Genomic DNA, 25,054 nt, shown 5'->3' with positions numbered 1-25,054 from the left:
TCCAAGCATAGTAAAATATTTTTAACGTAAAAACAATTTCGTTAAAAAAAAATGTTGTGTGTTATAATTTTATTTAACATCATGCAGGACTGTGCGATCTGTGTCTTTCTCCTGCGACCATGCCGTTCCGTTGTGAGTCCTACAGGTCATATGCATATAGGAAATGCAAATGAGTCATGGTTTTGGTTCTATTTGGCTGACATTATTAAATTTGTTATTAATGTATATTTCACTACGCTTCCACGGGGGTATTTAAATCGATGTCAGTGCATTTTTCGTATTCAATATGGTCCGGGCTTTCAAGTAAGATTCAGAAATCTCAAGATTTCGTTATAGATGGACTTTAGCATCTTTTTCAGCAGCGACGCTGTATGAGACGTGAACCTACAGGTTAACGTGGGAACCAAATCACACAAACTCCCACCGGGTACTGAACCCGGACGTTCCGTGTCAAATAAAGATTTAGTTGTTAGCAACCTTGCATAAATAGGCTTATGCATTTTCAATTGTTTGTGTTATTAATGGACATATTACCGCTATGGATATATTTAAAACGAACATTATGAAGATTTACATTAAATTTCTCATGTTAGAACACTGAAAATTAATACATTATGACGATTCCATAAGAAAATTATTCAATTCGATTCCATTTTCTAGCAGAATCGGATCTGAATCCCCATTTCCATGCAGTATTGACTACCAAAAATGTATTCAAATAGTTTTGAGTTCCGCATACAAATACAGTAATTATCCATGCGGTTTTCATGAATATTACACGTTGAATGGTTTACTAGTAGATACATCAATGTTTGTTCAGAGCATATTAAGTATGTTGGGTATTTTTAATATTAGAATTACTTCAAAAACTTAAGGTCGTTTTACTGTAATCGGGATAATACGGAATTGATTCTTCAAGACCCATGATATTAGTTGATATTTCATCTTGACATCTTTGTAGGCAGACTAAGAAATCCCATAGCACTGCAATATTACATGGCCGTAACGGTACGAGGATCAAATATTGTATAACATTCTAAATTCAGGGGGAAAAAGTTATCAATCAGCTGTTATCGTGAGATGACAATATTGTTTCTTAGTATCGAAGCCCTCTAAATGGATATGCACTGTATAGTGCTTCCACTTGACGGATAAATTGTGTGTGCCGTGCAAACCATGTTCAACTTATATTTAGCTGTTAAGTAAACAAAAAGGACAAATGTTAAATTGCCCCTATAACATTAAGTGTATATAATGGATGAAGAAATGTGGTAAGTGAGAAATTAAAGTGCAGTGTTGTGAAAATATGGGTCTGTATTTAAAGATTCAAGGATTACAAATGCTCTAAGCGTTTAGCTTCATTTTCTTAAATATTTATTTTCCTTGTATGAAATAGTTCGGTTCCATTTATCTAAACGTAGTGGAAAATTTGTGGACCTTGAGCCTTTAATAGTGAAATTATGTCTTTTGATACTTTTGGTGAATATAAATAATCTCTCTGGACTGGTAACATTCAAAATTACAACTCACGGAATTATAGAAAAATAATTTAGGAATTGTTGGAAATAGCCGAAATGTAGATTTCAACAGTAATGTAAGACTATGACATTAACTGTTTGAATCAAAGACACTTATTTATAATTTGGGAAACGTATTTAAATTTGTAAAAGTTTGTTGTTGAATTATTTCGGTTATAGTTAAGTAATAAATTGTTCTTGTTTTTCTACATCTTTATGTCATTCCAAAAGCTACTCTTTCCTAAAGCTAGAAAACTATTTTAACATTCCACATAGCAATCTACGCTGTACAGTGGATTGCTGCTAGAATGGGAACAAAAATTGATACAGCATGTTTGAAACAAGTGTTGTTTTTGCTTTGCAATGTACTTTATTGCCAGATAAAATTCTTACATAATGCATTAAACAGCACACCATTTTTCATTTTCAAATAGAAATACCTGATTTACGCATGGAATGAACGTCAACCCCAGACAAAACTTAACATAAAATTAACAAAATTCATTTTCTCACATTTAATAAATATATCGGCAACATACAAAAATATACATTAAATACATATATAACAATGCATATACTATGTATATATATACACACAAAAAAATCACCTGACGTAACTAAACAGAAAATTCATATATAAGTGCAAGAAATATAGGCCTATCAAGAAGCATAAACATCTCCAGATTGGCTGGCAGTGGCTTTTGATTCTATGACAAAATCTGATTTATGGACTCTGAAATAATCAACAAATAATTTGTTTTCTAGGTGATGAGAATAGTCTGCCATTGACATATGCATGCATTCATGAACGACAGTGTTATAAATATAAACGCATATATATGTCTAGAACGTTTCAGAAATCTGACCAAATTTATTCTTCTGGATTATAATGCAATATTTCCTAAGTTAAGAAATTACATGACAGTTTTTAATGGACACAATTTTTTAATGAACAAGTAAAATAATTTAATATCGGTCAAACATACATATCAGACAAGCGGAATAACTGAACTCAAATAATTAGCATTGAAATTTGTAACGAAATTTTCATAACTAATTTAAAATCAGATTTAATATTCTGGTATCTCAATTTATTTCTTTAACTGATCCATCCCCTAGTCTTTTTCAACTACTTTCACGATTTTCAACAAAGGAGATTATTTAGGAAACTGAAAGCTTTTTTCCTAGCAAGTAGTGAGTTGAGTGATGAAGAAAATCAAACAGAATATTGAATTTTGATTGTAGCTTTAAAAAAAATAAAAAAAATATACTACTCCTTGTCAACATTACATTACATTGCCTAAATATAGATATTTCTTCTTCCTTGTTCGCTTTTGCTTTGCATTCTGAAAAACCGTAAAGCTAATCTGGATTGGAAGTGATGCTATTATAAAAGAATCACTCGTTTTATTTTCCTACTTAAGTTCATTTGGTCCAATATTCTGTCATTTTTCAAGAAATGTATATGCATTTCTTTAACAAGAACTACAAATGTTACTAAATTTTACAAATATTATCTATAATACAATATATATTTATATAGAATCTATATAATTGACATTCTTCTGTACGATCAGTCACAAACTGTTATTTTTTTCGCGACGAGGAATTTAAAAAAATGAACCTACCTATGCTGCAATTCATTTCCTACTCCATTCTGTTGTTAATGCCAAGAACAAAGCTGGAATAAAACATTTATTTCGTGTGTGCTTAGCATATTATACTAATCACCATAGAAATTACATACCATATATATATATATTATAAAACAATAAAAGAACAGAGATTCACAATTAAAACACTCGGAAAACAGGCACTGCACATAAGTATTAAAAAAACTAAGCAATTTTCTACATCAAGCATACGATGTATTCACATTTCAGGTAAATTAAATTAATATGGTTGCAACAATAGAAAGTAATATTGTACAGAACAGTATTTGTTCAATGTATTTTAACAATAAATATATACGAAACAGCTAAACACTACAACGCAATATGTACTATTTGTGCTAAATTAATCCAGCAAATTTAGGCATAATGTTATGTAAATACATATATCTTACATTATTTAACAAAATTCTATTTATAATAAAATATTGTAGCATATAACTCTCAAATGTTTCCAGGATTTAAATGCGTCTGTCATGCATTTATCTGATACATTTTACAAGACGTCCACAAAAAATTAACCAATTCATCATCATCATCTCCAGTTCTAAAAATATGTATCATCAAGTTCTGTAATTGTTGTGCTATCAATATTGTATTAATATTATTGCTGGTTTTGCCTATAGGTAGTTAAAATAACAGTTTTCCTCTCACATAACTTTGAAAATATTTGTTTACGCTTTCTTGTGGCTTTTTCTTTGTAGCTCTAGTTGTAATATTGCCTGCATATTTCAAGATTCAAACATCTGTGGCGTATTAAATTACTGACAAAATTTGAATCACATTATTGCTACATAGTTACGGGTTTAAATTCGAATCGATTGTTTTATACATTAGTACTTTTCACCTTCGTTTAAAACTGGCAGTTTCATACGCAAATATGTCAAAAAGAAGACCTGGAAATAAAGGAAAAAATAGAAAAAGATTCTGATACTCTGATTTTTCTTGACAAACAATTACTACAGGTAGAGAACAATCTAAAACACTCATACCTAAAACTTGATCAAGATATCACACATCTGTCATGGTATCTACAATTAATGCCCTACTATTCACATCACTTAAACACACATCATGATATGACACTGATATTATCGTTTTGGACTATATACCTTAACACGCATAAACCTAGACTATGTTTTCATTATACACGTCATGGATCAACATTATACAAGCACAACATGATTGTAAACTAAACTAAGAAAAACTAGCAAAAATTACATTGAAGTATGACATGTTTCACAAATCACAGATAGAAGTTTAACTATTGTCGTAAAAATAATTTGTGTCACTTTCATTTTTTTTAAATAATAAAATATTGGAAGTTGATCAAATTGTACAAGGCAAAGAACTGTATTGTCTAGAAATAGTCTTATTATTATAACCCACAACCATGTTTCTTGTACTCAGATCTTACGAGCTCCTGATACGTACTTACTTTCTGTTTCATTCAGATTACGTAGTGTAAAAGAAATATCAGTACCTCCATCATAGCTTACATTTCTTGGAACCCATATTGCATTTATGTGTTATTTCTCCCTCCCAACCCCTACCCAATAACTATTGTCCCATACTTTGTAACAACAAAATCTATCAGAATATCGATATAACTTGTTTACTTAACAACAATAACAGACTAGAAATAAATCCTAGAAACCACACGTACATGATTCAATACTGGACTTCATCAACAGTTATACCAACAAATAACGTTTACCACTTTGTATGACCAGTACACAAAGATGTGTACAGTACAAGTAGCATAACAACTTGGACATACATGCATGATAGACACGCCATGGTAGCAATCTCCTACCACAAAATTAGCCAGTACATTCTAACTAATGACCAAACAGTGTACCTAGTAGTAATGACCAACTCATATTATTGTCGCTTTTAGCAGGCGCTACAACAACTGCTACTGTAACAAGAGTACAGTTTAATATCTAACCTCGTTGAATGCCTAATAAATATTCAGCTACACCTAGATAATAAACAGTTTGTGCTATTCCAAATAGTGGAGCTATTACTATCATCCTAGCAGCTGCTCCCTTAAAAAATGCAGTCACTCCTTCGTTCCTGAAAATTTTCCTAAAAAAAAGAACAAAAAAACATTGAGAACATTGTATGACAGGAAACTGTGACACTTTTCGTGCCGGAACAAAATTTCTTACCTCGTTCAGCAAGACATGCGATTTTGCAAGAATGCGTACTTCAGTTTTAGTTAAATTGATGAAGTGTTTTGCTCATAAATTAGGCATTACGAAGTACATTTTAGCATATTTCTGTGTCTTATTTAACTTTGCTTTTATACAGCATGATACTATGTTTTAATACATCTTTCGTGCGATTAGCATCTACTCATTAATGTGTGCAAGAGCAAAACAAAAAGAAACTATATTCAAGAGTGATATACGTAGGAAATACTATTAAAAATAACGGCTTCTTGCAAAACGTCAGAGCAGTAATAAAACGTATCATAGATTAAATCCACATATGGAAAGTGATACGGCACGGTAAGTGTTAATAAAACACAATTTGGATTTGTATATATATTTAAAAAAAAAAAAAATCCTGCCTACACATAACGTAAGTTCATAGGTTATGTATAAGAAAAAGGTGAAAATGGTTGGGTATCCAGGATTCAGGAGGGCAGAATATGGATCGAATATCAACAGCAAAAGGAAGAGGCCAATGCTGCAAAAAATATAAAAATAAGTAATTAATAAGTATATAATAAAACGGTACTCTCAGTACAGTACAAAATGAGACATACAACAAAGAAATACATAAAGATAATGATAAAACGCTATAGTAAGTGAACCTTAGGTTGCAATCAAAATACACACTTTATATAAAATTCTTCTATACATTTCAATCAACTTACTTAGTTCAATACAACCTGCTAAGTTTCCCACCTCTAGAGCTTGACTACCTGCTTAATTCGGTGCATATCATTGGAACTAACAATTTAGATATAAACATTATTGGTCTTAAATTGTCTACTTAAATTACAGTTTTCTGTAGGTACTGACTACCCAAGCGAGATAGATTTCGTTATATATGTATATAAACATTACGAAAAACACAGTCAGAAGGCGATATGAATCTTTATTAAAATATGTTTCTCGGTAAGGTTTAAGATAACTGGCTCCAGAAAAATCAGTAACTTTCTGACTTTTTACAAGTAGGAACATTTAAAATCGAAGATATGAAAAGAACAAGATACTTCGAACAACGATCGGAAAGGAAAGCCTACATGAAAACAATGAAATAAGGCAGGTAAATTTCGTAACATCTGAGAATTCAATCATCATATTGATATATTTCCAACACAAAGGTAGCTTGGAGTTGAACTTCTCTAAACGGTACCACGAAAAATCAAACGTCTTGATTGAATGACGAACAGGGCCACATAAGCATCATAGATATCTGTACATAGAAAATGCCAGACCATTTCAGACCATAACTTCATGATCGACATGATATAATAAAAATTATCGGTAACTAGAAGTGCGGAAATTGTAAAACGTGAACAGATACCCTCACGTCAGAATTTGTAACGGATTCGAAGTTCTCCACATTTCAGTGGAGATAATGAGGTCAAAGACAATGTAAACAAAACGTTAAAAAAAAAGACACTTGAGAAAGTAGAGCATATATTACAAAGAGGAGAAAGAAATCGTGGTTTGGTGAAGATGTAAAGATGTAACGAACAGAGGAAGCAAGCTAGATTGCAATGGCCTCAGAAAATAATGCAGTTTAAAATACTGCAGCATATAAAGATTGTAAACTTGAAGCTACCGGCAATTTTCGGCGCAAATACCGTTACGTGAAAAAAAGAAAATGAAATAAAGAAATATTTCAGTTTAACGTCCCACAATTATGTCATTTAGGCTAAAGATGATGATGATTATGGGAAGTGAATGATGATGGAAGAATTGATGGAATGAGAATGTGGGGCAAACGGGACTACTTCGAGAAAACCCACGGACACGATGCTGTCCATCATAAACTTACTTGGACGGAGACTAAACCAGGGACAGCATGCACCAGAGGTAATTACCACTGAACCATCGTGCCCCCTATGAAAAACAGAGTATTAGAAATAGATAAAAACAAGAAAATCCATAACATATAGGAGTTGTATGAAGTAGAGAACAGACACAGGAAAAAGATTCTATCCAGATTACCTGTGGAAACTTTCTAGCAATCCTAGGAATGATTTAAACAGATGGATGAGTATTTCCATGAACTTCTAAAAATACTATATATACGGAACGCAAGGTAAAGAGCAATCCAGTATAAATTGCAGAACTGTTAGTTGGTGGACTGTCCACTTTAGACATCGAAACAGCTACTAAAAGGCTGAAGAATTACAGATCACAAGGAAACATCATCATTCCTTATTGCGTTGGTGTGATTGAAATACTGAATGCTATGTATCACTTTCAAAAGAAAAGAAAGAAAAGGGAAGAAGAAGAAAAGGGGGGCGGTGCTTAAAGTGAGCTGGTTATGCATCCGAAAGTTAAAAAATCGGCTGGTATTGCATACTGGTAAACATAACTGATTTAAATTGTAATTTGCGTGTAGAAAAAAAAATTACATATAGAAATAAGTACGACGTTAGCATTGAGTCGACAAATGTGTTTGTACTATCAAAGATTTCGCTGCTGCTACTTCGAAAGAAATAACAGTTCCCTATCACCCTATTCAATGGCAGAATAAAAATTCTTACTACCATTCTGCGCGCCTAAAATGTTTAACCCCTATCCGCCCCTGGCACTGCAGGATTAAAAAAAAAAAAAAAAATCAAAATTATTCTTATTTCACATTGTCTCGATTTCTGTGTTTACAATTATAAGAAAATTAGTGTTGACCACGAGACAAGACCAGAAAAAGCTCTTGAAACTGGAAATAAGATTCGGAAGAATCATTAAATACTAGATACTAGAGACGAGACGAGAGCGCCTACAAAGCCTTGAAAACGAGAGGAAAAAGCATATGGGCATATATGTTTGTTGTTGTTTTAATGCACTTTAAGGCCGCGTTGGATCATTATGTTACTGTAAAGTGTTTAAATAAACGTACTATCCGTGTTCTTCCATATTTAGATCGACGATATGCTCAAGAAAAATCTTAGGGACGCAAAATCATTTTATATTTGTTTCTGTTAGGCTGATGATAGTGGGGAGTAAAACATTTACTATATTAGTTCTCACTCACTCTCTCTGCCTCTCTTTCTATAGATTTTTCACGTCAAAAATGGTGCAAAAATGTCAGAAGTAGAGCTGCGCTTTAGGGTTCTGTCAAAATTACTACTCTAAGTGGTCATATTTTTTCCATACCGTCACCTCATCTGTTGTCACTTTAATCACTGGGGCGGAGGATACAATACGTGGTAAGTCAAAGAAGTCTCCGTCCGCAGCCACACGCTTTTGGGATCGCTCAGTCAACAAGTAGATTCTATGGCGAAAGAAGTCCAGAGTCTGCGATGATGAGAAGTTCTCAACCGCCAGTCGTCAAGAAAAGTTATTTCTTACCAAGAAGGGACTGAAATGCCGGAAGAGTTTCATACTGCATCTTATGAAGAATATGCACCGTCCTTTGAGGGACAATAGTTATTGGGAGGCAACACGAGGATACGAAATCTGTTGACCTTACCGGTGAAATTGTTTTAAAAAATGGGAATTTAAATTTACAGGATTAGGTAAAATTGAATTTTTATTATATATACAAATCAGGTATTTATATTGATCAAAATAACAGTAGCGAATGGAGATTACTGATTCATTAATGTAATTACAGCAATTTGCTAAATACCTACAGTTTGTAAAAAAATAACTGCATCACTTAGATTTATGGCAATAAATTTTCTTATTTGGGTCATATAAATTGTATGATACAGCATAACATATTTTAAATTTAACCAAGATGTTACTGGATGTTTATTATAACTGCTAAATTAGTTCAAACACAGTTGTCTTAAATTATTCACAAAATTAATGTAAAATGAAGTACCCCTAGAACACACACAACTATATTACAAAAATATTGTGCAAGAAACTAATTGAAAAAAATATCTTATAAGGTAACATTTAGCAAGGAAAAATGTGTTTTTCTTGATTTCCAAGCGACTGAATAACACAATATCATCATTTTTAATACTGTCCTTAATTTAGTATTTTGTATGGCCTTCTTTAGCTTTCCTGACAGCCTGAATTCTTCTGAGCATACTGTGAACAAGATTACGCCATGTTAACATGTCTAAATCATGGTACCAAGTATGTACAATTGCTGCCATTAGCTGGTTCTTGTTTTCAAAACACCTTTTCCGCAGTTTCTTGTTCATAATATGCTACAGATTTTCGATAGGATTTAAATCTGGTGAATTAGGAGGCCACCTGATTCTCTCTATATCCATCTCCTTAAACTAATTATTGACTGAACGAGATCGATGGCATGAGACATTGTCATCCTGAAAGTAGAATTTGTTCAGATTTGCCCCTGTAAAATAAGTCCTAGCTGTTGGAATTAATTTATGATCAAGAATTTGTATGTACTTTCCGCTATTAACTTAACCATTACAAATTTCATTTTTTCCAATTCCTCTCGATGTTAAGCAACCCCACAACATAACACTTCCCGAGAACTTCTGTGTCTCAGATATACAATTATCATTTAATTCCTCCCCCTTACTCATCCAAAGCTTCACTCCAGCATCCTTTCCAACAATATTAAACTTCTTTTCGTCCGAAAAAATCACACAATCCCAGTCTTCCTCTGTCCATTCCCCGTACCTTTGCACAAAAATGTTCCTTGCATCCTTATGTTTGTCAGTTGCGGTTTTCTTCGCTGCTTTTTCTTGTTAAATCAAAAAAACTTTAGTCTAGACACTACTGTTGAATGGCTCACTCTAATACCTAACTCCATTTCCATTTGTGCAGCCAGTTGACGTGAAATCATGCTTCTTTTCTGCAACACTAGTGGTTTCAATTTTCGATCAACCCTCGCAAATGTTTTCTCCTTCCTTCCACACCTGTTTCTAAGCGAACAGTGTCCAAATTCTAGCTGTTTCTTAATGATTTTTGACACTGTAGACTGATGAACGTTAACTTTTCTACCAATTTCTCTTTGACTTACTCCTTCCTTGTGTAGGGCCTATATTTGTCCTTGCTTGCGATGTGAAGTGTCTTTCAAGCTCATGATTCGTCAAATCAATAATACCCTATTCGTATTAAATACACTGCTTATATATTTATAAACTTCAGAATACTATAAAAGCAAACACTGCAACACCAATCAGGCAAACAATCACGCGATAAGAACAATGTGCATTACTTTATCAATCTTCACCCTAGCTGCATATGCAGCTTTTCGACACTAGATAACAACAGACCAACCTGGTGACAAAAATGGGAAACAAGTAACAACAAAACAAAAGACTGTGTAAGAGAACCACACGAGATTTGTTTTTATGAAAATCTATGAATGCATGCCACTACTAAAAGTAACTACTGTTATTCTTTAGATGTCCTGCTATACATTTAGCAAGTGATGCAGTTATTTTTTTACAAACTGTATTTTATATATTAGTCTATTATTAATTTGATTAGACTATGATAGTATAAAGTATCTGGCATAATTGAACACAAGTGACTACTATTACAGACGACTATATTAACGGCATAAGCCACAACTAGCTGCACCGTGTAAAAATGTAAATGAAATTTTATTTTGTTGAAAGGTAGTTTAAATAGCGAAGTTTACATTTAGAGATAGTTAAACCTGCATTTAACGTACTTTTATTTTTGAAATTTATGTATACCTTATTAGGGATCCAATTGCTTTGTAGGATAAGATTTAATACTGCACAACCTACATGACAAAATAATTTATTTTGAAGACGGATGTAGCTATAATTTTAAACTGCTCGCTCACTAGGTGGAGATATTTCGACTCACACCCTACTAAGATGGTTTTTGGCGTGATTATTTCCAACTTTTGACTTTTTAAAAACTTTTGGTGTTTCTCTGTCTGGTTTGATTTTGTCTGTGCAGGGTTTTTCGGTTGACTTCTGTAATTCGTTTGGGCTATCATCAGCGACAATTCTGCAATTTTATTGGCCAAGGTAGAGAGGTCACTTTGTGGAGGATTTTGCTCTTGGTGGCAACGGTCTTAGGTTCTTGACTTGAGCTTTGAAATCCTTGAGGGTTGGGTTGAGAGATCGCCATAGAAGGATTAATTTGTTGATATGTAGGTATATAGCTGTTTATCGGTTGTGTAACAGGTTGAGTTTGTACAGGATAGGTATGGTGATATAGCTGTTGTACCGGATACATTGCCTTCGGTTCTGTTGGTAAGGCATAGGATGTATTCTGTGGGTTAGGTATATGATTCTGGCCATATAGCATGTGCAGTTTTCGTGATAGCTCTGCATGCTCTCTTTTCCTCAAAAGGTCATTGGCGGCTTCCAAAGTGTTTAATTTAGTCTGTAGAGCTTCTACCGTTGCAAACCTTTCTAATGCTATCTTATTAAGAAAATCCCTTTGTAATCCCAAGGATAAATGATGGATCTTTTGTCCTTCTGTCGCTTCCGGTATTAACTGCGATGGGACGACTTTATACGATGGGACCTTTGGCCTACATAATGCTACTAATTTAGATTTTAAATCGTCATAGGACATGGTATCAAATTGATTTTGGTTTTTAAGCTGCAACACGAGATCTAGTTCTGTGTCTTGTAGATATATCGGTAAAATGTCTTTCTTCTTAATTGGTGACCATGATTGCATGGTTGCCATATAGTCGAATAGCATGAAAAACCTGTCCGGGTCCTCGTGCACGTATCCCGCATACTTCGTTAAATATGGCATGTTAAAGGATAGATGCACCCTCTGTCATATTTGTGTTATTCTCTCCTGATCTGTATGTTTGTTTACCTGATCTCGTTTCCGGCATAAATCGCACTTAAGGAAGGTAAGAGACAAAAAGGGAGGGAGGGAGTTTATATAAAATTTGTTGAATTTTGATAGCAAAACTTAGATAAATTTTGATACTGACCTTGTGCCTGTTAAAAAGTTAATAAAAAGAGCGTCCCGTACAAAACTCCGGTGCCCATCACCATGTAATGATTTTGATAGAGTCAATAATGGACCGAGATTTATCCCCTTCACCAATTTATTATGAAATTTGTTAAATACAATGTCTTTGATTACAAAGAGTAAAATAGTGTTTATCTTGGTATTGGATAGATGAGAGGAAATTTTGCACAGTGCCCCTTCTTTCAAGGCAGTCTCCAAGGCACCTGCCGGTTCTGGTGAGTCTTGAAGGATAGCCTCCTCAGCTCAAGGCAGCTTCGCGAGGCTTGGCTGTAGTAAGGACCTCTAGTCCAGTGCGACCTCAGGGCGGTGTGGGTTATTTGATCAGTTGGACGACTGATGCTGGGTCCCTCGGTGGTCCGGCTTTTATCTGTCCTCTTTGGGTCCTTCCGTAAGGTCCGTCTTCTTTCGGCATTCCTCGGTTTCTTGTTGCTAGGCTGTTTACAATCAATAGCACGTGTTGTGTTGACATGTGCTTTTGTCGTGATGTGGGGATCCTTACTATATATATATATATATAGATAGATAGATAGATAGAAGAGAGAGAGAGAGAGAGAAAGAGAGAAAGTAACTGGAAGATGTAACTGGCCATTATAATTTACTTGAATCGAAACATGACTTAACTGTGAATGCAAGATAAGGCCGTCAATACCAGGCAGTTTTTCTTTTTATTTATTTGTTTATTTACAAAAATGTAATGAATTACTTCAAGGTGTTCGTACTTCAGGCTCTAATTGTCCTAGACACATTAAACAAGAAAACAGGACACGGAGAAGAAAATATAGATCAGAAAATATATGAGTTACGTACGCTTAGCGAACTATCACCTCAGGAAGGAAATGCAAGGAAAATGACCCCAAGTATGCTTTAATATTGTGTCCTGGTCCGCAGTGCATTATTAATTAGCCATCTCTGATTTCGATACAAGAACTAAGTGAAAATATGGCCGGCATGTAAGATTAGAATACTTTTGCTCGGTGTAGTAGTTATATAAGAAGTATTTAAGGTTAGAAGTTATGGTATATTCTGTGTAATAGTAGAGAACTGAGTTGATGTAAATAGTGTGGAGGATTTGATTTACTTTTGTTAGATAAGAATTGGTGCGTTACCTCTTAAGCAATGTAAGTGGGAAGCATTTGCTATATATTATTTGAATGTAAAAGTAGTTATGACTAAATCCAACAAGTGAATTATATAGAAATACAATAAAAGGAATCGTCAGAAGAATTTAGTGAGATACAAATGAAATCTTTCAGTTTAACGTCCCACGCCTATGCCCTTCAGGCTAACGGAGACAATGATTAAAGCAAGTGAATGATGATGAAATAATTGGTGGAATGAGACAGTGGGAGCAAACGAGAGTACACCGAGAAAACCCACGGACACGATGTTGTTCACCACATACTTGGTCGGGGATGGAACCAGGGACCTCACACACCAGAGGTAACTGCTCTACTACTGAGACAGCATGCCCTCCTTAGTGTGATACAACACGGATTGTGGCTTAGTTCTAGTAATATGTCATTATATCAACCATTATCTTGCATATACCGAGTGTGGCAAGTATTTGAGAACATGCATTATAGGTGACTCGGTATGCCATAGTACGAATCCTTTGTAGATAAGCATGGAAGAACTTAAGCTAAAAGGAACTGAACAGACATGTCATCGTCTCCTTGTCTGAAGGCCATTCTGATTCAGAGATTGCTGCATTCCTGAATGTGGCCCAGTCATTCGTCTTCACAGTTCGGAAAGAATTGGGTGCTGCCAGGGGTGATGTGGCCAGATTCCCACAGAAAACGACATTGTCGGCGCTCGGACATTATCAGCACGCCGGAATTCGTCCGTTCTGTCCAAGCTGCCATCGACAAGGATTCTGGGAAGTCTATGCGGGCACACGCTAGAGGGCTGCAGGTTGACGAAGCCACCATTCGAAGCGTGGTTCATCGGAATCTTCGTTACAAGTCGTACGTGATTCGGAGAGAACAGTTCTTGTCCGAGAGAACCAAAGCGAATCGACGAATCAGAGCCAAACACTTCCTGAACAAGTTGAAACATCCGGAGGAGCCAGGAATACACTAGTTTTTCTCTGATAATAACGACTTTGTCTAGGGCCAGAAGGTGAACCGCAAAAATGGTCGGTGGCTGTGTAAAAGCCAAGGATGTTCCGACATGCATAGCAAAGTTTCTACCTTCAGTGATGGTTCTAGGGGTCGTGAAGAGGGAAGGCGACGTGATGTCTCAACATGTCTTTTGTCATGGTTGCCTGACTAAACGCCGTTGCTTTCACCGAGGTATTGAACACAGTTGTGAAGTCCTAGGTTACTGCTGTAGCGTCCAGGAGATCGTATGTTTATACACAGGACTCCGATCTATACCATACAGCCGACAATTTTCATGACCATATCACTCACTCCCAATATCCGGCCCCCTAGCTCCTCACACGTTAACCCAATGGTTGTGGGTTGTTGTTCAGAGGGACTCAAATATGCATCCACACATCATCATTGCACATCTCGTGGCAGCTGTCGTGAACAATGGCAAGGATTCCCAAGATCCATCTTATTGCTGCCTGCAGGGTGTTACGACAGCGTGCATAGGATGTTATTGTGTCTAACGGAGGTTTCGTTGGTTGATGTCGTCTATTGTGTATGTGATCGCCTGTACAGCATATGCTCTCTCATTCTCTCTCTCTCCAGTGACTGTTCCTTACCGCCTACGGACCTGACTTTTGTTCTCAAATACCTGTCCCAACCGGTATGTCTACACACACACACACACACACACAACAACTTAGGAAACAAGTATATCAAGTTAAACAGTCTAAGATCAACCTTTTGACAATACTATCTTCTCAGTCTCTGGAAAACACAATCATCACACTTGTTTGTTCCTATATTTGATCGCTCCCAGGAGTTGTTACCCTCTAATTAATTTACAATATTGCAGCATATACCATCTCAAATTATCAACTGGAAGAATCGTCGCTCACACAACCAAGATTAGATTCTACTGAATATGATATGTAACTATATTTTATTCTACATGTTTATTTTCCCACGGAAAACAGGGAAGCTGGGAAACAATAACACATTCAATATTTGCATTTAACTGAGAAGTTCAAACGACTATGGTCATTTTGGACCACAGTGGTCGTGAATAAAAATACATTTTTAAGGTACCTTTTGAGAAGCCAATGTACCAGTCATAGTTAGCGTTAGTCACCAATCAGACGGACGTCCTCAAGCAAGAACGGATTCCCCACTTGCTACTTATTCACCTAAACTTAATTCATTTCTGTGGTTCCCTAGCGACACAAAGAGGCTTTCTGCATTGTTAGCATTTGTACTTAAATTCACATTATGCTTAAAACAAATGAAACTGCTATCGAAACTAATTTTTTAAACAACTGATATTCTCCCAAGAAGACGTTTTTCATACACCGAGGTTTTCGTAACGCTGAAGACCCTGATGTTACAGATTTTGTCTCAGATAAAAGTTTACATGAGACTTTCTTTTAGTTAATTGCTGATACTGATTATTACTTCAGAAACAGCCTGAAGGAAAAAAAAAAATCGTGGTAATAAACTTTATTTTAGCATATATGATTTACGAACACAAATTTGGATGTCTGTTGCAAATCTAAAAAAGGTTGCTAACTTCTTCCTATGCGAACCTGAGTTTCTGTCCAGTTATTTAAGCGCGGAAATTCCTGTTCTTTACTTCCTCAGGATAGCTCACGCAAATTTAGCAAGCGATGTGTGTTTCAGCATTCAATTAGAGCAGCTTTCGTGTATTCTACCTTTGTCTAATTGGCTGTGACGTCATTCTGAGTATACGCAGGAAGCAAAAAAACACATTACTGCTGAATCATCAAACCTTCTTTTTGCACTCGGTGGGAAGAAGTACTTGGACTAAATATAAAGGTTATTGCGCTCACTTCTTTTTCTTTTATAAGTGATTATTTATTATTGTGGGTTTATATATATTTGCAAGGATGTAATATTCATACATAAGACAAAGTACATAAGTATTTATCTACCAGGTAAAGGTGTATCAACAATAGTAGCTTAAAAAAGTTATTTATGTGCTAAGCCTGATAGGCGTGTTCACACGTGAATGTCATACACGTGCTTAAGATTCACATATGAGTGATAGTACGTATGTATGCGTAATTAATCGTAAATCAAACCAACGTAACTTTCTTTCATTAACAATGCTAATGTTACTTTTAATTTAAAATTTATAGTTGTGTTTTCTCAGTTTATTGCGAGTTGTAAAGAAGCAAAAATAGTGCACTCATTATTTTTGCTTCCAGGTAGCGCGCACAAGACGAGTCGCTTTAGTGGTGGTGGTTTCATGTATGGTGTTTACGTACATAACACTTAGCTATACCATTGCAAAAACATGGATGAGAACTGGGTTCAAACCCTGAGAACTCATTATAAATGGTTCCGACTCCACCTGGGATGCACACATCATAAAATGACGTTTACCATATCTAAAAATCCAAGTTCCTTTTTGTCTTTTAACTGACTGCTAGTAGTGAGAAAAATTAAGGGAAACTTCACTCTCAGAAGAAAATTGGTTAAGCCGTTGAAATAACAAGCTGTTTTCATTTCTACATTGAGGTTCAATAATGTTCAATAGTCGGTCGATGTTTCGAGGTATGAAATTGTTGTTAATCACGAAACCTGGAAGCAGATACTTACACAAATGCGTCTGGAATGCCTGAGTAGGAAAACTCCCCTTCGCCTTTCTTCAGAAGCTGCAACCGAGTTTTAACAACATCGAACGGATTTACTGCAAAGGCTGCAAAAGAGCCTGCTGCACAACCACCAAGAAAGGAGCACCAGAATACAGCTTCTCCTGTAATCAAACAAGAAAAAAGCTTATGAATCCTTGTTGCTACTGAAGTGCTACAAAGGTAAAAGATTAACAAAACAGAATTTACCTCAGCACCTTCCGAAAGTTCAGAAAAATTCATGACGTAATTTATCTTTGGACGCAATCAAGACAAGAAATAAGGGGTGATTGGAAGTATGTAAAGTAAAATTAAAACTCTCTACTGCGCTCCTTCCCCTGAGTTTTTCTTCTTTTTTGTATATTACTCAGCAATAACAAATACGACAATTTTTGAAAAGTAGGCCATTTAATGACTACAAAATTCTATTAAATTATCTATTTAGGCTTTTATGTAGAAATTACCTAGATGTTTTGATCTGATATAGTGAATTCTTATTTTTTATGTCTCTAATATGTTCCGCTATTGTACGTACTTTATTTTCTAACGACAATACAAGTAGAATCACACTTAATAAAGTTCTTAATAAAATCCAGGGTAAAAATCTAAGTCAATAAGCACTGAGAAACCAGTTTTATTTATGTACTAGCAAATTACGCTTTGTAGTTCCTTCATGTATCATGATGTAGATTTTAAAGAACGTCAACGGTATCTATACTTTTGAATATTAAATGACTTTAGCACATATGTTGCGAACTTATTTTTTTCTTTCTTGTCAATTTAAATACAGAGGCTGATCAGAGTTTCCATCGGAACAAATTTATCCAACCTGCCACCATCGACCATGCTCAACATGATGGCCAACAGTATGGACCAATGCAGGACATTACACTTTCCACTGCAATAGACTTCGTTGCAGGTAAATCGGGGTATATTGTCCTACTCCTACTTGCAAAATTTCCAGAAGCCGTGCAAACCCAACATGATGAAAAGCGCCATTTGAAAAGTCTAAAAGAAGAAAAAAGGACTAATACCTGGACTCTTAACGGTAATATCTCAATAATATGGACCAACTGTAGAAGGCCAATGATGTTTTGGCCATGTGACTTGGAAGATTTGTTCTGGTGCAGTTTCACACAAACTGTCATCGCCATATAATGCTGATATTTCGTCTGTGTTAAATGGGGATAAGATATGTTCCTCGAAATAAGCATTGATTTTGATAGTTTTCTCTACCTTAGAATCTTTGAGTTTTCCTATGTGGCAAATGCCAGTAATACAATATCTCGACAAATCTTCTTTGGACTGGCGCAGAAAGTTACATCGGTCTTTTCACAAACATTTTTGTAGGGTATGGCCTGAACGTTTCCAGCCATCTAGGATCCATGCTTTATCCACTGTCACAAAAAAATTTTCAGCTGTTACCAGATAGTCTTGCTCTTTCGCTCCGTGATATGCCAGTGTCAATGTATGTACGCTAGCTTTGCGAACAGTTTGCAGCCTCAATTTGTAACAGGTTGCACAATTCACTGTTGACTGGTCATATTAATTGTTTGGCCATAACACGTTATGAAATGGATTCACATAGCCCTCGCTATCCCTATCTTCTTTAGCATAGGTTCTATGAGTTTCTTTTATGCTCTCTTTGGATGAGAATGATGCTCTCGTTGTTGATGTGGGTTGTGAAGGCGGCTGCTGTGTATAACTAACACACACATACACCTTCTACCGCAAAGCAATTGTTCCGACACTATTCTACCATGCGGAAAATGTTAAAATTTGCATGAAAAAGAAATTTCTTGGCAGCATTTTGGCCACTACACTTTCACTTCGGTACACAACAACCGACAGATTAATACACGTGTGCGTACAATCTTGTTCTGTGAAATCTCGTTTGACAGGTGTCGCTGCCTACAAGCTGTTCAGATGGAATCAGTTTCTGTACCTTACGACATTTCCCCACATGTATTCCATATTCATTTCATTACTACACACTGCTTTCTGTTAAGAACAAAAATTATTCTTACTGGTCTGAATAGCTGACTTCTGAGTATTTTAATTTTAAATGTTAACAATAGCTAGCAGAGTTTTATTTCATATTGGTCTGATAACTACGTTAATACTAGTAAACATGTATTCTTAAACAAATTTTGAGAAAGTGTAAAATTCGCTCAAGTAAAAGTGCCAAAGCATCGAATTATATCCCAAACATTTACTTTTTGAACATATTTTTCAACTGTGTCTAGCAATACACTTGATATGTAACTGCTTTATTCAGTCTTATACTGTAACTAAACTAGTTATTCTTTGATTTTACTTGTTTCAGATATTGCACACGATATCACTTACCTGAACCATCCTGTTTTCGTGGCCCAAGTGCATTCAAATGAGCGAACAAAGGGAAGTAAACAACCGAGAACGACACATCTCTTAACATGGTTGCAGCTGTTCCTTTGTACAGTCCCACAATTCCTTTCGTTCGTAACAGCTCCATAGCAATGGACGTAGCTGACAGTTTAGTAACAGCTGTAGCAGCATCACCTACGGAAACAACAAAATGCGTAAATATATCTGTTAATTAAAATAATAATAATAATAATAATAATAATAATAATAATAATAATAATAATAATAATAATAATAATAATAATAATAATAAATGTGCGGGCCACCACACTAAACTTTCTCTCATTCTTTAAAATAAATCACCTTGTGTTGCAGTTATTAATGAAATATTTTCTTATGAAATACGAAAAAAAAGTATAGGGCGTTTAAAGAAAACTCATTCCCCTTGTGGATTTTTTCCGTAAGAAATGACTCATGCCATATGTTAAGGTTATTAAAGTAATATTTGTTTATAAAATAAAAGCAAATTCTCAAAACCCACCTCAAGAGTAAACTACTTCTTGTGAATTACTTATGTAACATTATAGGAATAACAATGAATATTTATTTATGAAATATGACCAAAATCGCCTGAGTCGTTTTTGAGAACGTCTCAAAAAATACTCATCCGCAAGAATAAACTACTCCTGTAATTTTTTCACGACAAATGAGTTGTGCCATATTCCTCATTCCACTACTAGATTTTTCCAGAAAAATGACATACCACATGATGGAGTTATTTGCGAAAGATTGATTTATAAAATATAAACAAATCGTTACAAACGTTTTTGAGAAAATCGTATTTCATTGTTACCCTTAAATAAACTGTCCTTATTTTTATGGGTAAGAAAAAAATGAAAAAAAAAAAAAAAAACCTTGAAGAATCACCTAGAAACTTTAAGCTTAAAATTTGGTTGAAATTAGTTGAACGTTATGGCCTCTAGGTGAGTGCACATCAGGATGAACATAGAAACAGATGTACTAAAAAAAAAAAAAAAAAAGTATAAAGTATCTATGTATGGGCCATGGAATGTAAAAATCCGTTGAAATCTCGAATTCGATTTTGTTTTCACGATCATCATACTTTCTTCTCTCCTTTTGTCGCTCAAAAGTTAAAAAACAGGCAGTATATTTTTCTATTATTATTATAATTTACAAAGTCTACGAATACCTGAATGTCACAAACATTACTGCATCAGCTTAAAAAAACTTTATAGCAACATTCTAATCAGAATATTCAGTCAAAAAGAGAGAAAATTAATAATAGAACATTTATTTAAATCCTTATAACATCCGAACTTTTTTTTTCAATATATTTCGAATAAGTCCATGGTTATTTATCCTCAGTAAGTCAATGCTATTTTATTCTTTAATATAAAGGAAATAAGTTACGTTTTTGTTGTTTCAACTTCAGGTGGAATTGAGTAATGAAAGTTAAATGTTAATAATGAAAGATTTTGATGCGTACGTTTCTTCAATGTCGTAACCGTAATCACTTACCAAAACGAAGATAAAAACCTACAACACAAAAGTTAACAAGGTACCCTCAAGAAATGACTTATGTCATATGTTAGGGTTATTAATGAAATACTTGTTTATAAAATAATAGCAAATTAACAAAATTCTCAAAACTCGCCCCAAGAGTAAACTACTCCTTGTGAATAATCTTATGGAAATTATGCAACATTATAGAAACAACAATGAATATTTATTTATGAAATATGACCAAAATCGCCTGAGTCGTTTTTGAGAAGGTGGTCTCAAAAAATACTCATCCGCAAACTACTACTCGTAATTTTTCAGGACAAATGAGTTGTGCCATATTGTCGGGTTATTAATGAAATATTTATTTATGAAGTAAGAACAAATCGCATGAATCGATTTTGAGAAATCGAAAAGAAAAAAAAATGTTGTAGGTTCACAAGGTATGTTCATTTTTTTTTAAATAATACTGATTCCTTCATTATTAATATTTAATTTAGTTTCCAATTTCATCTGAAGCTGAAAAAACAAAAATGCAACTTACTTCTTCTACATTATGGAATAAACTAACCTTGTCGTATTGAGGATGAATAACCGTGAAGGTGTCGAAATATTTAGAGAAAACGGGTTCATGAATGTTAGTAAACTTGAAGTTAATTTAAAGGACAAATACTTCTGATATACTCATTCTTAATATAAGAAACAATATAGTACTAACTGAAGAAAAGGCAAATGAAAAGACCAAATAAAATGTTGAGTACTATGTGCAGTTAATAAGATTAGGTACGACGAAGGTACTTACATGTAACAGAGAAATCAACGTGTTAACCTTCGGAACGCCAATATTGGTCAAAATGACCTTTACAATCAGTTAATTTTTGCAGAATCTTAATATTTTGTGTACTAACTCTTACACACAAGCCTAATATGTGTTCGATTTATTCTTCATGCACTTCTCCTGAGGTCTTTCGAGAAAAAAAAAAAAAGTTCGTAATACATTTTTATCACTTTAGAAACTGAAATTTTATCAAGGGTAAGTCAATTTTCACTTGGTTTTGACGTTTCATGTAATTTTGCAAATATTAACAACGTTGCTAAACAATCGATTCTTAAGTTCCAGCTATTTGTTAACAATGATTTATATAAACACAACAATTTGTTTATTTATCCATCTATGTTATCTTAAAAAACAATAGTGAGCAAGCGAGAAAATTTTAACTTCGGGACCGGTGATTTACTGTTTATAAATATTACGGCTACTGGATTAGGGAAAGATATAGCATATGACGAGACAATCGACGTAAGCGTGCTGTGCTGTCAAAGAATTCTGGTTGTGGTCTGTTCTTTCTATTCTGGAAAATACTTTCTCTGTTGCCAAAAACATACATGGATTAAAGTCATCCGGTATTGGTGTTTTGTAGAATGATATCTGGCTTTTCTTCATTTATGTTTAGGAATTTTGTATTTGAAATTATTTTTTTGTTACGAAAATTAACATTTACTTCTTTGTTATACAATAAATTGTGCATGAGTATAGTGCTGTTATAATTCTTTATTTCGACATTATCTCTAATCCAAATGCATCCACTAATCTATCTATAGATAAGTAGTCTAAAATAAATCATTTACTTTCAGATTATTAAACAGTCTTACCTCACTTTATGTTGTGAATAAATGTAATTTCTTTAACATTTCATCTAAAACTTGTCAACCTCGTTTACGAAGATATGATGAGGTTGTTTGTAATTATACAGTCAAACAATGCCCATATTTTATCTAAATTTCCCTGTCAGACTTTCACTTTGAATTTCTTGTTTTAGTGAAAATTGATGCGAAACTTTGCTTTTCCATGTTATTTTTTTGAAGAATAAAGAATTTTGACTTCTGCAAGATTATGGTTATTTCCCTCAAATATACAGAGAAATTATTATTTTCTGGCAGGTTCATTGTTCTAGTTATTTTTGCATAAAATGGAACACAATCCGAGGTGATTACGAGCAGTGGTGGATCCACAGAGGGGTGTCCCCGCACAAAGTATTTTTTTTTTCTATTACTTGCATTAATTCATTAATTCTTTAGGTAACACTAATACAATTTTTTCCCCCGGTTGATCCAATCTATGTGACACAAGGCCGCAGGAGAAACACTAAAATGTGTGGTACTGATACAGGTATGTCATTTGAACTGTGGATATTTCTGTTCTCAATGCCTTATCCGTTTACGATTAACCTCAATGGAGCGAGTGTGTGATTCATTCTTTGCACAAACAACTGTGGGATGAAGGATGAGACAACTCAAGCTCTTCGAACTAAAATTTATATTTTACCTTCGTGTCACAGAAAAAAAAAGTGTGGGACGCAAAACATACGATAAGCGATTCATTCACTTTGATTAAAAAGAAGAAAGTAACGGCAACAGAAACTTCAGCGCTCCTTACCGAAAACAGCACCGAACCTGAAATTTCTGAGATGACTGATTTGCATTTACATCTCTTGTCAACAGCGAATCTATAGGCATGACACCTGCAGTTTAATATATATACATACATCCACTACTATTGGTTCTCCGGGTTATTCAAATTTCTTATTGGTATGTTTTGATCTGGACACATCGCATTAAAGTCTCCAAATATCAGTATATCATTCTCATGAGGATTCAATCTGTTGGAAATGTGGTTCAGGTAAATTTCAAAGATCACAGGGGGAAAGACTGAGAGTGAAAATAAACATATGATATCAAAAGATTATAGAATTGCATTTTAGTTTAATTCATACACATTCACTTGTAAGTTCAAGATCAGGTTTACGATTCACAATGAAGTTTTTCCTTATTGCTATCAGAGATCCACTATCTCTTTGATATAATTCTTCACTATATAATCTGTCGACTCTAAAACAGATTATATATATATATATATATATATATATATATATATATATATATATATATATATATATATATATATATATATATATATATATATGGAAGTCTGGAAGATAATCGTAACCTTTATGAATGTCGGACAACAAGGTTTAAATAATAATAATAATATAATGATGATTATCTTAAAGGAGCTTTTAATTATTTGTCAAACATATATTAGGTAAGTATAAATGGACTTTTTGTACCTGCTTGTGCTTTTGTTGCAACACGACCTGCGTCTTGTAATTGGATCTTTAACAATTCCATAGGAGTTGTAACAATAATCTGGCAAAATCCTGCACAGCCTCCTGCAATCATTTCTCTTGTTACAGGAAGATGCCTGTAAAATGAATAAACAAATACGTAATAAAACAACATTCTCTTACCAATTGAGGGGCATGACACACACGAAATTATGTAATTATAATATATAACTAAGCATACGTACAGAGGATGGACAAAAATATGGAAACACCTAAAACATTGCACGTTACCTTTATTAATAGCGAGTAGGACCACCTTGGGTACACAGAACGGCATGCAGTCGACGGGGAATTTATGTAAGAGGGAAAACTGTCTCTAAATATGATGTTTTCAATCTAAAGTGAAGGATTTTTTTTAAATCGGACAAGCAGTTTAAGCTGTACACTCTTTATGCGCCCAATGTTAAATGAAAATGCAACGTTGCCATTTACCTGGACCCACAACATAAGTGAATGAAGTTACTATTTGAAATAGGGGCTGGCCATCGACACGCTAGCGTAAAAGAAAGGAACTTTGGTTTTTCTCGGGCTTCTCATGTTTTCTTCATTCCACCATTTCGTTCATTATCATCTTCACTGTCTCCCTTAGCATTGGAGCTTTGAAATAAATAAATAAATGAAAGTTTCCAGTGTCACCCCAGAAAATGATGTTTCACGCTTCTTCCACCTTGTGCTATAGTTAGTCGAGGTTTGTAGCGGGATTCCAAATTAAGCCAAATGATCTTACACATGTTTAATGGGTAAAACTTTGATGATCATACAGGCGAGAAGATAGCATACGCCTTGGAGAGCGTGTTGGATAACTCGAACGATCTGTGGGGACGCACTGTCCTTTTGCCGAAAGAACGCATTTCCCGATGATGCAGGAACGAAAACGGAACGGCTTCTGGTTGTAAGCTTCACTATTGTGTGTCCCCTAAACAGAAGCGGCGTTAGGCATAGGCGAAGTAGGCAACCGCCTAGGGCTCCG

General features: G+C 34.6%; 1 protein-coding gene across 2 annotated transcripts in view; it reads right to left on the bottom strand.

The window, feature by feature from the left end:
• Positions 1–1,867: 1,867 nt before the first annotated feature.
• LOC145680980 (mitochondrial glutamate carrier 1-like) overlaps positions 1,868–25,054 on the bottom strand; it is a 176,129-nt gene continuing 152,942 nt past the window's right edge. Inside the window, exons 6-10 of one of the 2 annotated variants that reach the window (XM_081752224.1) lie at positions 24,028–24,161; positions 19,382–19,573; positions 17,001–17,157; positions 5,139–5,278; positions 1,868–4,083 (exon numbers count right to left, since the gene is read on the bottom strand). In XM_081752224.1, the coding sequence (XP_081608350.1) occupies positions 4,031–4,083; positions 5,139–5,278; positions 17,001–17,157; positions 19,382–19,573; positions 24,028–24,161 (676 nt within the window). In that variant the 3' untranslated portion in view covers positions 1,868–4,030. Of the gene's footprint in view, positions 4,084–5,138; positions 5,279–5,320; positions 5,885–17,000; positions 17,158–19,381; positions 19,574–24,027; positions 24,162–25,054 lie in introns of those variants that run through there. The other variant, XM_081752223.1, reaches the window with a different exon arrangement.

Source organism: Thermobia domestica, chromosome 3 (genome assembly GCF_964235325.1).
Source record: "Thermobia domestica chromosome 3, izTheDome1.hap1.1, whole genome shotgun sequence".
In the NCBI taxonomy this organism is placed as follows: Eukaryota; Metazoa; Arthropoda; class Insecta; order Zygentoma; family Lepismatidae; genus Thermobia; species Thermobia domestica.
The sequence above is the reverse complement of the archived record's forward strand: the minus strand, read 5'-3'. Positions and strand labels throughout refer to the sequence as shown.